The following is a 14,195-nucleotide window of genomic DNA, read 5'->3' on the forward strand; positions in this document are numbered from 1 at the left end:
TGTAAGCTATAGGTACAGTATATGCCAGGTACATTTTCTCTTTTCCAGTCAAAATTAACATGTTTGTGGTTAATTTGAAATGTCATGTTTCTCTATAGGATATTCATAAAGATTGTGTAGGTTGGGCTCCATGAAGTCTGATTTTCAATAACAAAACTTTGAGGAAACACATTTGTTCAGATTTGGTCTCCTGTAATGAGGCTGGAGAAGAAACATGGATCCACTGAATTGAAGGACAGGTATTACAATGGCATCTTTTACGTTCTCCACTGAAGAACTGGTACAATTACAGAATTAAGACTGATTGAAGAAAATGATTCATGCTGTTGTTTTTCCCTGGTGCAAAGCTGTAGAAGCTGACAGAAATTTTGCTAAAAAAAAAAAAAGTGTAGCAAATACATCTAGTTCTCTTATGAGTATGTTCAAGCAGTTCTATAACTAGATTGCAAATCTACAATAAAAGGTGTACCGTTAAAACTTACTGAGAATCTACTGTGTTCTGCTAGGAAGATTTTATCCACTTTTGAAGGTTTGCCTAATCTTATCACAACTGGATATAAAAATATATCTTCTGCAATTTGTAGTCTTGTTACTTGTACTGAAAATAAAAAGAATTGCTGATAATTTTTTTGTATGCTGCCAAGACTTTTATTTAAAGTGCCGTCATTTCTTTTTTCTGGTTTTTACCTTAAATTAATAATTTCAACGCCGGTTAATATGTCATGTAAAATTTTATCAAGAACTTGCATAGAAGTAGTTAGGCGTGTTTGTAGCACAGTTTTGTTACTTCTCAACTTTTTTAGAATTGAATGCAGATATCAATTAAGAAAAAAAAACATTTTTAAATAAAACCTAAATAATCATTTGCCAGTATTGACATAAGACAGCCAGGCATTTTCCATATGTCAATTGTAAACTTTCACACCCTATGGCTAATAAACTTCTAAAAATGATACAGTATGAAACAATACACAATAATAACATGCACTTAAAAGCATCTCTTATTCAGAGGTAGACAGGAGTGACATGTATGCCCAGTAATATTTTGAATTCATAACATTTAATTTCCGTGGGTAAACACATTTTTGAGCAGGTTGCAGTATTCTGCAGAATAGTCTCAAGATGGAGCTTGTAATTTCAGTTGTAAATAAATCAATCATTTTTATCAAGTTTTGATGATCACTTTTTATCTCCACTGCCTCCTTTTCCAGCACTATGGTGTTCCTCGTCTCCTTCTTTGCCAACAGCAGCCTTTACTCTTTTTTTCCCAAGAGGAGTTTTAGCATACCAGCTCTATAAATAAATAAACAAAAAATAAATTAATAAATAATAATTTAAACATTTAATATTACACTAAAACTCCACTGGAATGTTCTTTAGTGAATCCATCTTTCTGTGGTTTATTGAATTAAAACAACTGTCACTAGTAATGACTGAGAGATGAAAATTACATTTTGATAACCTTTAATAATTGAGCTAAAAAGGAAAAAAAGTATAAGGAGGTGACGGTTTGTGTTAAATGGGCAGCATAATATTACAATAGTAATATTGTACACCAAAACAATGAGGATAGAAACATCTTCATTTTATTGTTAGGGTGCATAGAGGTTGGGTTACTAGGGTTGAAGAATATTTTAATAGAATTATATGAATTGGCAATACTGCCAAAAGCATACATTTTCTTTTCCAAAGCACTAGTTCTTGTCTTGTTTGTTACTGTGTGATGTTGCCTCTGTGTTACACTAGTCTTACATTCTGTATGACATAGGTTTGCACTATTGATGGATTTTACTTTTTCATGACATATTAACTGGTGTTGAAGTTACTAATTTAACTAATTTTACAATACACCTTCTGATTCATACATTTTAACTAATGTTTCCCATTTCCTTTATAGCGAGCACAATTTGTTTTTATATTTTTCCCAGCATTACAAGTTATATTATTGTCTGTGAATAGGTATGTATATGTGACAGAAAAGAGGGAAAAAAGAAGGAATCTGTAATCTTCAAGTGACTTTTATTTTAACCACACAAAAGGAATAGCCTGGATATTACATTGGCATGACACAATAATATACCTTTAATTTAAGTTTCACCTTTACTTAGAATAAGCAGCAATGCTCTCAAGGTACAGGTGAAGCTAAATTAGAATTAATGAACATGATGCTAATGTGAAAAAAAGATGAGATTTCACGAGACACCATGGGAACCCGTCAGTACAAAATTAATGATAATGCCCTCCTACTCTCTTACTGAAGTACAGGCGAGCCCATTAGCAAGGAGGGAGGGGTGAAATGATGGCCCAAAGTCAGGATGTGACAACTTCTAACCTATATGCTTTCAATAAAATTAATATAGTTCTAGATTAAATAAGACATGGCTGTTAAGTGAATGTGTGATTTAAACTATGAAAACTTAACCTTAACTGGTATTACATGTATATAATAAAAAAATAATGCAGTTTGCTGCTTACAAGCTTACACCTTGTGTGATTTCCTGAGAAGTAATTATACCCTGAATAAATTGTGAGCCATTAACACTATTCTCCACATTTGCTTATGGCTCGCTCATACAGCATAGCTGAGGTACACTACCTGAAGATGGAGACCAAACATATGAATAAGGATAATGAAAATAACAAGAAGTTTATTTTATGTTGCCTTACTCTGACAGAAGTTAATGGACATTGAAAGTGCTGAGATTTGGCATGATTTCAAAAAGTTTTTTGCTTTGGATATATTTTCATTCCCTGTAATGAACTATCACCCTGTCCAAGGATTGTTCCTGCCTGTCACCCTATATTTGTTGGGATAGGCTCAGCCCCCTTAGAGAATTCTTAGAGAATGGTACAGTATGGTATACATTTTATTACATTATTAGGTTTTAATGTTCTTTTTTGATTTAAATTTTAAGTGAATCACAAGTTAATTTTTCTTTAGTGTAAAACATGTTTGCTAAGTACTGCCTCAATGATTTGATTCATGAAGGCTCAGTTAAACATTCGCCTAGGACAATAGGAGTTCTTTGGTCTGCAACTTTTGAATGCTCGGTGTCAGATTAAAGTGCTTTTTTGAGTTTGGATTTTTGTAGCAGTGTTTCTTCATCATAAAGTGCTGTTTCAAGTATTGATTTTTGTGCAACAGCTCACCTTCTAGTCTCAGTGCTCGATTTTCTTAATTTTCAAGGGGTGAAAACTCACATTCCAGCCACAGAGAATGTGAGTTTTGATTTTTGTGGTAATAGCTCACCTTCTAGTTACAGTACTTTTTTGAAAGGTGAGTGGTCTTCTTCCAGTCAGTCACTTTCCCTTCCAGACACATTGTTTTTTCGAGTGGTGAATGCTTACCTTCTAGTCACATAGAATTTCAAAGTTTTGATTTCTGAGGAAAACCACACACCCTCAGTGCCTTTTTGATTGGTGAATGCTCACTTTCAGTCATAGTCATTTGTAGTGTGCTCTGAGGTGGGGATGATCCTGTGTTGGTCTAGTCTTAATACAGTGTGACATTTCTGAGCTTTTTTGTGACCCTCCCCAACTGTGCTTCATGCAGAAATGCAGATGATGCATCTGTTGAGGGTTGCTTGTCCATCGCCGAGGCAACCGCAGATTCATGGCACCACTAAAGCAACTGCAAGTTTGCAGCCTCCCCACGTAACAAGTCTGTTGCCCTATAGTTGATGCGAGGAACATTCTGTCCCTGCCACTGATCTAGCCCTGTCACTGCTTGTTTGCTGTGTCTGTGTGTATTGAAGTGGTAGCTCCTGTTTGAATAAATACCCTAATTGTTCCTGTCTAACTGGAATAAAGTTGGTTTTCTTTAAGCTTTTGGACTTTGTGCCTTCTTTTGTGTCACAACAGATTTATAGTAATGACTAATTTTGGGGATTAGCTCTGTTGCAGTGTGCCTCAGTGCTATGGATTAGTAGTGAATTAAGACCAAGACACTAAGTGCAGTTGCAGTGTGCTTCTTTGCATCAGAGAAGGAGAATAAAGATAAGTACTTTACTTTAAAACACTTTCTAAGTAAGTTTAATGGAGTTAGTATGGTAAGTAATGTTACAAAATAAATCCCACATGCATCAGACAGACTGTTACAGACAAGCAGAAGCACAAATATGCCAATTAAAATAAATACATTATTTTATATTTATATTTGAACCGAGGTATAGCATGTATCATACTGTTTTTTTTTGTTACTTTTGAATCAGGAGATGCTTGACAAACTGAAGTAATTCAAAATGTTTGGAATTAATTTTTATGAACACATTTAAAAATGTAAAGTAACTGTCAATGACATACTAGATGTCACTGGACAGTTAGGAGACGTGACTATTAACATGTCAGGCTTAATGTACAGTAGATGTTAAAGCATTTAGTTGATTGATTAATTGATACAACAGATGTAGGAAATCACCTCCTGATAATACTGCACTTGTGTAACAGTTGTAAGGAATGTGATTTTTTTAAAGTGTGTTATATTTCTTGTGATTTAAAGTGTTATGAAGGATTATAGGCAATTTTTTAAAGTTTTTTCTTTTTTCTTGAACTTTTGACCTTCTATAAAAGCCTAAAGTTTTTAATATACACTAAGAGGAAGTATTAGTATTGACCAAAGACACTCTCAAAGAAAAGAGAACAGTCAGAAGAGCAGAAAGACACATTTTGTATACAAGTAGAAATTAACTTTTGCAGGGTTTAGAGAAAGGTCAAATTCTTTTCATTTTTGCTAGAAATTCCATATGCTTGTCTGAAATACTTGACCTTTACTTGTTCTGGTATGGTCTGTCAAAATAACATTCAATAGAGAGTGGTTAGAGATATTCACTTTGACCCTGACAAAGTTTAAAAAAAATCATCAGCTTAAGGTGAAATTATGAAGAGAGAGAGAAAGGAAGGAGAAAAAGGAAGAACACACTCACCAAAAAGACCCATGACTCATGCCATGCAATGCAGCAATGTAACCTTACAGAGACAAAATGCCACACACATTGGGTGTGTCAACCAATATTGTCTATGACAGCTTCTGAAATATCCAAATTGTACAGTGTGATTTTGTTACATCCATTTATTTTTATTTTCTATTCTGGCACATTAAGAGTATTTAAGAATGATAAAGACTGTGATGACTGGATACATGTTTATTTTCTGCTTCCCTTGCTTGTGTTGTAGCTCTGTCTTGCCATTTGAGGTAAAGATAAAAGAGGAGATGTCCTCTAATAAGAAAAATGATAAGCACAGCAGCAATCAATTCTCGATGCAGTTGGATCTATAGGCTCAGCTTCAAGTACATTGCCTCTGCAGGCTGTGTTTCATACTAGGCCATGTGAGTACAAGGATAAGAGAACAAGAGTTGGGGTGGAGGACATACTGTACGTGTTAATGTATGTAACAAAGAATCTGGATGTAGCAATAAAAAAAATTTTGTTTTAAATGTATGTTTTACTGCGGTGGGTTGGCACCCTGCCCTGGGATTGGTTCCTGCCTTGTGCCCTGTGTTGGCTGGGATTGGCTCCAGCGGACCCCTGTGACCCTGTGTTTGGATTCAGCGGGTTGGAAAATGCATGGATGGATGTATGTTTTAGGATAGGGTCACCCCAAAACTCTTTCAAAATAAAACAGCCGCCCAGTCACATGTAAGAGTAAAGTGCTGGGCAAGAGCCTATAACCATTCTCATTTATTGAATACTGAGAGCACTTCTTTGTAGTGCAATTTGTAGCTAACTGCCAGAGTTGAATTGTGGCAACTTGATTTTCCCGACTGATGGATGACGGATGACTTGTCAGCTATCTAAGCACCAAATCAAGCACGTATACTTTAACAAAATAATAGGATGAAAGCAAGAACAGCAAGATTGAGCCATAATCCCTGCAGTTGTACAGAAAACACATGAGTTAAAAGAAATTGCTTAAAATTAAATAATCCCCAAGGTTTTTATGTATCCAAGTACAGAGTCAGAGGGGAAGAAATGTTAAAATACAAATAACCAACAGCTATTATGCTTTTTAACCATAACATTCCTTCCCATGGGCTCACCACCTATGGGAGGGGCCAAGGAGGTCGGGTGCATTGTGAGTTGGGTGGTGGCCGAAGGCAGTCCAATCCTCAGCTACAGAAGCTGGCTCTTGGGACGTGGAATGTCACCTCTCTGAAGGGGAAGGAGCCTGAGCTAGTGCACGAGGTCGAGAGGTTCCGGCTAGATATAGTCGGGCTCACCTCGACGCACAGCTTGGACTCTGGAACCAATCTCCTTGAGAGGGGCTGGACTCTGTACCACTCTGGAGTTGCCCCCGGTGAGAGGCGCCGAGCGGGTGTGGGCATACTTATTGCCACCTGACTTGGAGCCTGTTCATTGGGGTTTACCCTTCGGGTGGGGGGACGGATCCTAAGTGTTGTTAGTGCATATGCGCCGAACAGCAGTTTGGAGTACCCACCCTTTTTGGAGTCCCTAGAAGAGGTGCTAGAGGGCATACCTTCTGGGGACTCCCTCATACTGCTGGGAGACTTCATTGCTCACGTGGGCAATGACAGTGAGACTTGGAAGGGCGTGATTGGGAGGAATGGCCCCCCTGATCTGAACCCGAGCGGAGTTTTGTTATTGGACTTCTGTGCCTGTCACGGATTGTCCATAACGAACACCATGTTCAAGCATAGGGGTGTTCATATGTGCACCTGGCACCAGGACACCCTAGGCCTCAGTTCGATGATCGACTTTGTGGTCATGTCGTTGGACTTGTGGTCACATGTCTTGGACACTCGGGTGAAGAGAGGGGCGGAGCTGTCAACTGATCACCACCTGGTGGTGAGTTGGCTTTGATGGTGGGGGAGGATGCCGGTCAGGCCTGGTAGGCCCAAACGTGTTGTGAGGGTCTGCTGGGAACGTCTGGCAGAGTCCCCTCTCAGAAGTAGCTTCAACTCCCACCTCCGGCAGAACTTCGACCACACCCCGAGGGAGGTGGGGGACATTGAGTCTGAATAGGCCATGTTCCATGCCTCTATTGTTGAGACGGCTGAATGGAGCTGTGGCCGTAATGGTGGTCGGTGCCTGTCAAGGCAGCAATCCCCAAACCCGTTGGTGGACACCGGCGCTGAGGGATGTCGTCAAGCTGAAGAAGGAGTCCTACAGGACCCTTTTGTCCTGTGGGACATTGGAGGTAGCTAATAGGTACCGGCAGGCCAAGCGGAATGCGGCTTCGGTGGTTGCTGAGGCAAAAACTCGGGCGCGGGAGGAGTTTGGGGAAGCCATGGAGAACGACTTTCGGACAGCTTCAAGGAGATTCTGGTCCACCATCCGGCGTCTCAGGAGGGGGAAGCAGTGCAGTGCCAACACTGTATATGGTGGGGATGGTGCGCTGCTGACCTCAACTTGGAACATTGTGGGTCGGTGGGGGGAGTACTTCGAAGACCTCCTCAATCCCACTAACATGCCTTCCAATGAGGAAGCAGAGCCTGGGGACTTGGAGGTGGGCTCCCACATCTCTGGGACTGAGGTCACCGAGGTGGTCAAAAAACTCCTTGGTGGCAGGGCCCCGGGGGTGGATGAGATACGCCTGGAGTTCCTCAAGGTTCTGGATGTTGTAGGGCTGTCTTGGTTGACACGTCTCTGCAACATCGCATGGACATCGGGGACAGTGCCTCTGGATTGGCAGACTGGGGTGGTGGTCCCCCTCTTTAAGAAGGGGGACCGGAGGGTGTGTTCCAACTACAGAGGGATCACACTCCTCAGCTTCCCTGGAAAAGTCAATTCAGGGGTCCTAGAGAGGAAGGTTCGTCAGATAGTCAAACCTCGGATTCAGGAGGGACAGTGTGGTTTTTGTCCTGGTCGCGGAACAGTGGACCAGCTCTACACCCTTATCCTGGAGGGTGCATGGGAGTTTGCCCAACCAGTCTACATGTGTTTTGTGGACTTGGAAAAGGCGTTCAACCGTGTCCCTCTGGGAATCCTGTGGGGGGTGGGTGCTCCGGGAATATGGGGTACTGGACCCCCTGATAAGGGCTGTTCGGTCCCTGTACAACCGGTGTCAGAGCTTGGTCTGCATTGCCAGCAGTAAGTCGAACCCGTTTCCAGTGAGAGTTGGACTCCGCCTGGGCTGCCCTTTGTCACCGATTCTATTCATAACTTTTATGGACAGAATTTCTAGGCTCAGCCAGGGCATTGAGGGGTTCCGGTTTGGAGGAATCAGGATTGGGTCACTGGTTTTTGCAGATGATGTTGTCCTGTGTGATCTTCAGCTCTCTCTGGATAGGTTCGCAGCTGAGTGTGAAGCGGCTGGGATGAGAATCAGCACCTCTAAATCCTAGACCATGGTCCTCAGCCGGAAAAGGGTGGAGTGCCCTCTCAGGATTGGGGGCGAGATCCTGCCCCAAGTGGAGGAGTTCAAGTATCTCGGGGTCTTGTTCACGAGTGAGGGAAGAATGGAGTGTGAAATTGACAGGCGGATCGGTGCGGTGTCCGCAGTGACGCGGGCTCTGCATCGGTCTGTTGTGGTGAAAAAGGAGCTGAGCCGTAAGGCAAAGCTCTCAATTTACCAGTCGATCTATGTTCCTACCCTCACCTATGGTCATGAGCTATGGGTAGTGACCGAAAGAACGAGATTGCGAATGCAAATGTCTGAAATGAGTTTCTTCCACAAGGTGTCTGGGCTTTCCCTTAAAGATAGGGTGAGAAGCTCAGTCATCTGGGAGGGGCTCAGAGTAGAGCCGCTGCTCCTCTGCATCGAGAGGAGTCAGATGAGGTGGCTCACGCATCTGATCAGGATGGCTCCTGAACGCCTCCCTGGTGAGGTGTTCTGGGCACGTCTAACCGGGAGGAGGCCCCGGGGAAGACCCAGGACATGCTGGAGGGACTATGTCTCCCGGCTGGCCTGGGAACACCTCAGGGTTCCCCCGGAAGAGCTCGAAGAAGTGGCCGGGGAGAGGGAAGTCTGGGAATCTCTGCTGAAGCTGCTGCCCCCGTGACCCGATCTCGGATAAGCGGAAGAGGATGGATGGATGGACATTCCACTTCATAGGGTCAATTATCTAAAAATGATAGACAAAATGATGCCCAGAATAACCAAATGAGTATTGTAGTGTTATTTTTAATGGTACCAGTGACACATCTCTGTAATATGGCATCATTGCTGTTTACCTTAAATAGGGGATAGAAGGAGTCACATTGTTCTACAAGAGCATATGATACTTCTTAAAATAAAAAATCTTTCCAATTTTTTGTAGATATTCTGCTTCACATTAAGCAATCTGGTGGATATAAATTGTGAAGAGGCAAAATTGAAAGTAAACTGCATATAGAAAAAGAGATACTGCTTTTAATAAAACATTATTATGGTGTTTGCAACAGATAGATCAGGAGGAAAGTTAATGTGAATTTCAAAGATGCTTTTTTACATTCTATAAATTTGACATCATAAGATCAATAACTGAACATCTTATTTTATCTTAGTTTATATACAAAAATAATTGTATTTGTTGTACAGTTATATATTAATTATTATTGTTGTTATTCAAAGTATTTTCTGGGATAGTCCCATTGCTACTGCCTATATTGGGCCTAGGCCAAAACATAGGAAGTTTTATGTGGTGTGTATATGTGAATATGTTTTAGGGGATTGTGTTTGTGTTAAGTAGTTTCCTAACTACTGTGTTTAAAATGTACATTTTAGTACTGTGTTTTAAATGGTTTTATATATGTTTATTGAATTATATATAATGTCAGTAGGTGTTTGTGTAGTGTATGTACAGTATATGTGGGATGATGACAGTGGTGGATGCGACAATGGACACAATGATTACCTTGTCCATTCTCCACAGGAGGCTTATTTCTTCTGTCAGCTATGTGTACTTCTGAATTGTATTTGTCTTGTGTAAGTTGTGTGTTTTGTATCGCAATATCAGTAATAAATTTTGTTTTATTTTGTTTGTCTTCCAGTATTCTGTCTGGTATGTTATGGTGGGTATAGATTTGTCTGTCAGTATACTGTAGCTCTATCCCAGTATAGTTTGTGTGGCATTTTTTAGAGCTTATAATATGGTTTGTATGTGCATACCAATTTGTGCTGTAGTGTCAGTTCTTGATGTATAATGTTTAACATCTGGTTGTGTCTGTGCATGCAGTCTGTTTGTGTCAGTAGTTTACAACCTGATGAGACATGCTGGATTATTTGTTGTTCCTTGTAGCAGTATTAGCATGTACTCTGTATAATATGAGAAAATATTTTCTGTAGTTTCTCACTGATCTTGTATGGTTAGCATAAACCCTTCTGTTTCACCAAATATATCACCACGACAGCCAGCTATTTGATGCATTCTTATTTACACAAGACTGATCAAGTTTATGAAGATGTCTGCCATGCAGTGTTTTCTGGGCCCATGCTTGAGTTTTAAATTATGTGGTTATGTCCTCTGTGATGTTGTCTGTGTGTATATTTTTGTGTAACAGTGTATTTAATTTAATTGTGTTGTATAAGTTTCATTTTTGGAACCTAAGGTATTTGTATAGTTCCCCATTTGCCATGGCCTTCATTCAGTTGCCATTTTCAAGTGTCTACCCGCCTTCACTTCCTTTTTCTAACATTAATTGTTCTACATTTGGCCAGTCTAAGCTCCTTATATATGTCTTTTAAATACATTTTGATTATTTCTAGTAACTGTTGTAATTGTTTGCTTATTCCTGCATATGTATTTATGTTGAACATATAGAATAAATGTATTATGGTGTATAGTTGGTGTTGATCTTTAACTTTGTTTCCATATGGTGTGTTGTTTAATCTGATTGATAATGGGTTTGGAGTGAGACAGGAGTAGAAAGGGCTAACTGAGTCACCCTGGATGATGCCTCATTTTATTTATATTGAATCTGTGCATATTGAAGTGTTGTTGATATGTGCAAGTAGTTATTCTCCAGAGTCCCATTAGTGTTTGCAGGCAGTGTATAAGTACAGGATGTATCTCGTATTAGTGTAATGTTTATACTAGTCATGTGTATGGGATGCTACCAAATGCTTTTCAGTAGTCTATGGATGCTGTATGCAGGTTTCTGCTTTTTGTATGTGTTTTGAAGAATCAGAGACTCAATTAAGAGCTGTTATTAACTCATGTGTTGCCTTAAGCAGCCTTCTTGTGGATCATTATTTGTGATGTGTGTGTGTGTGATTGATAGAGCCTGGATAGGCATGTTTTTTGGGATCTGTGATGTCTTTTGACTTGGGTTTTGTGTATGTGATGCCTTCTGTTAAAAACTGAGGTCTCTCTTGTGTGTATATTATTATTTACCTTAATAGCTTCTTCCTCCTCTTTAAATACCGGCTCCATTTTAGCTAAAGGGGCTAGAAATTCGGCTGCAGTGAGTGGCCTTGTCACCATCTGGTCAAGTCGTCGCTCATTAAGAACAGTTTTGACAGCTTGTATCATACTACCTTGAGTGTATCCATCAGAGATCTTTGCCAAAGAGCTTATGTCTAAATTTTTTGTGATGATGCCATGATTATTCTTGATTATCTGACTCCATATTACTGAAATAAAAAGATGCAAAAAAGAAAGAAATCAATCACAAATGATCGGGCACATGAAATTCAGTGATACTGCAAAATAATAGATAACATTGCAAGAAAGGTACTCGTGTAGTCTACACTAGATGTTAGGACAGTTTATCACACTCACACATAATAGCCCATTTCAAAACATCAACTTACATAATTTGCTTTTATTTAAGATATGGGAGGATACTAGAATACCTGAAGAAAATCTGCTTTTGCTGGGTGAAAATATGGTGTTGTGTGGTTGAAGTGCTTACCAGTGCATCACTGTGCTGACATAACTTGAATATTCTAGATTTAATTTAGTTTAACTTCTACTAATTTTTAGATGGATTTGACAATTTTACAGTTTTAGAGTAAAACAACAAAGGGTAACAATACAACAATGACAGAAACAAAAAAAGTATGCTTTTACTTTAAAATATATTATTCTAATGCATTTAATAAAGAATGGAGGTAACAACAGCCAAGATAGTTTTACCATTTTAAAAGAATAATTTTGAACACCAGGGGCCTCATGTATAAACGGTGCATACGCACAGAAATGTTGCGTAAGAACATTTCCACGTTCAAATCGTGATGTATAAAACCTAAACTTGGCGTAAAGCCAAGCACATTTTCACAGTAGCTCATACCTTGGCGTACACAAGTTCTCTGCTTGGTTTTGCAGACTGGCGGCACCCAGCGTCAAAGCAGTGCTATTGTTCCTGTGTGATTACCCTTTCTTTTTTAGATCGACATCCCTGACGCGGCTTTATAAATACACTGAAATTAACCGCATATTGTTTATAAGTTTAATGCATCTGATTGTAATTAACCTGGAACAATATAATGGTCCACAGAATGGTCAAACTATTCTAAATACCATAACTGCCTTAGCGTTGTTACTCTCACTGCACCTTCTTCTTCTTCTGTCAGCTGCTCCCATTAGGGGTTGCCACAGCGGATCATCTTTTTCCATATTACTCTCACTGCACCACTCGGAGTATTTATATCACTGTATCTGAGTGTGAATCACAGATCTACAGCGATTGGAAAGAGAATTAACGGTATACCGCATCAAGCACTCACTGCCTCAGCCATTCACTATTTGAACTGCTCTCATCCGACCAATGCTTCAGAGCCTTTCCTGTTCGGACCTCGCGGTTCACAAACAGTTTCATCCCAAGAACTCTAAACACACTCAATCAGTCCATCAAGTGCTCCTTGTAGAACTGTTTGTACTTGCAAGTTACCATGAGGTAATTGTACTTATGATACAGTTATAATATTGCACAACCTGAGCCACTTTATAAAGCGCGTATTTACATATGATGACGATATCATTTTTAAGATGAAATGCAGCAAAATATGTTTATTATATTATACAGATAAAACATTAACTTTAACTACACGGTGCCGCAGCGCTAGTGAGCTTGAGCTTCGTTCACGGTTTGTTCCTGCCTTGCGCTGTATTCATGCTGTGGCTGGCACGACACTGGAAGGATAGATGGATAGAATAATTAAACATTACGAAGATATTTCGATGTTCCTTAAAAGTTTTGAAGAATCGGCGTTCTAAGCTTACAGATGGCTTAACGTCTATTACAGAGCTGATTGTGTGGCAATTGGGTATTTGGAGAAAGAAAAGTAAGGACAGCAGTTGGGGGTTAGTACGTTTGAAAAAGACAGTACTTCTGTAATAAAGTATTTCATCGAAGGTCATGCATGGAGCAGCAAGCATCTTGCGTAAGACATGAACAATCACTGCGCCACCGTGTTCCCATGTTTAATAACATGCTTTAACTCATATCATCATGAAAATTATATCACGTATACTTCTCAGTATTTTAATTATTCAGAGAGCTGTAAAATTACAAATGTAATGGATTCTGTGTCCTGTCAGAGGAAGAGCACATAGAGATTCAGGCACATAGAGCACATATAAGATCAAATACACAGCAAAGCATTTTAACGTGCTACTTTAGCTACGATGGGATTTGAGAAACTAGTACATTAAACGATTTTAAGATGAAGTTTATGATGTTCTACTTTAATGACAAAATAAACTACATGATTAAAGTGGAAATTTCGAGATTAAAGTTGACATTTCGTGCTTTTTTCACACTGTGTGCCTTTTTTTTTCACTGTACCCTAATATGCTTTCATATGACACTCAGACGGTGGGCTACAAGTCGCCTTTTCACGCCAACTTTGATATGTGACAACTTCTTTTTTATTTTGGGCACTGTGCGACTTTGTGAACTTGAGCTTTCGAGTTTCTCCGACACGCTATGTCACTCGATTAGCTTCATTTTGTTGCTTATATAACTGTTTAAACCAACAAATATTACGTTTTTCTTTGCCTCCATTTGGTATTTGCTGAAATTCTTCAATTTTTCCTTGTACTTTTGCCATTGCCTTTTCACAGAACGCTGAGCTTAAGGGCTATTTATATTGCTTTGCATATTCAAAGAGGCGTAATTCTGAGAGGAGTTGGGGCGGGACAGTAGGCGTGTGCACGAGCGTTACTTTTCACGCTTATCGGGATTTATGTAGCGGAAGAACGTGGAAGTTTGCATACGCACATGTTCCTGCATCTGGATATTTCTGTGCGTAAGCACATTTCGGCTTTTGTGCTTATGTCATGTTATAGTGCAAATTCTACGCAAGGCGTTATG

General features: G+C 39.7%; 1 protein-coding gene across 2 annotated transcripts in view; it reads right to left on the reverse strand.

The window, feature by feature from the left end:
* Positions 1 to 785: 785 nt before the first annotated feature.
* zgc:153738 (uncharacterized protein LOC558115 homolog) overlaps positions 786 to 14,195 on the reverse strand; it is a 289,186-nt gene continuing 275,776 nt past the window's right edge. Inside the window, exons 19-20 of one of the 2 annotated variants that reach the window (XM_028803884.2) lie at positions 11,273 to 11,511; positions 786 to 1,293 (exon numbers count right to left, since the gene is read on the reverse strand). In XM_028803884.2, the coding sequence (XP_028659717.1) occupies positions 1,180 to 1,293; positions 11,273 to 11,511 (353 nt within the window). In that variant the 3' untranslated portion in view covers positions 786 to 1,179. Of the gene's footprint in view, positions 1,294 to 11,272; positions 11,512 to 14,195 lie in introns of those variants that run through there. The other variant, XM_051928820.1, reaches the window with a different exon arrangement.

The sequence above is a fragment of the Erpetoichthys calabaricus genome, chromosome 6, assembly GCF_900747795.2.
Source record: "Erpetoichthys calabaricus chromosome 6, fErpCal1.3, whole genome shotgun sequence".
NCBI lineage: Eukaryota > Metazoa > Chordata > Cladistia > Polypteriformes > Polypteridae > Erpetoichthys > Erpetoichthys calabaricus.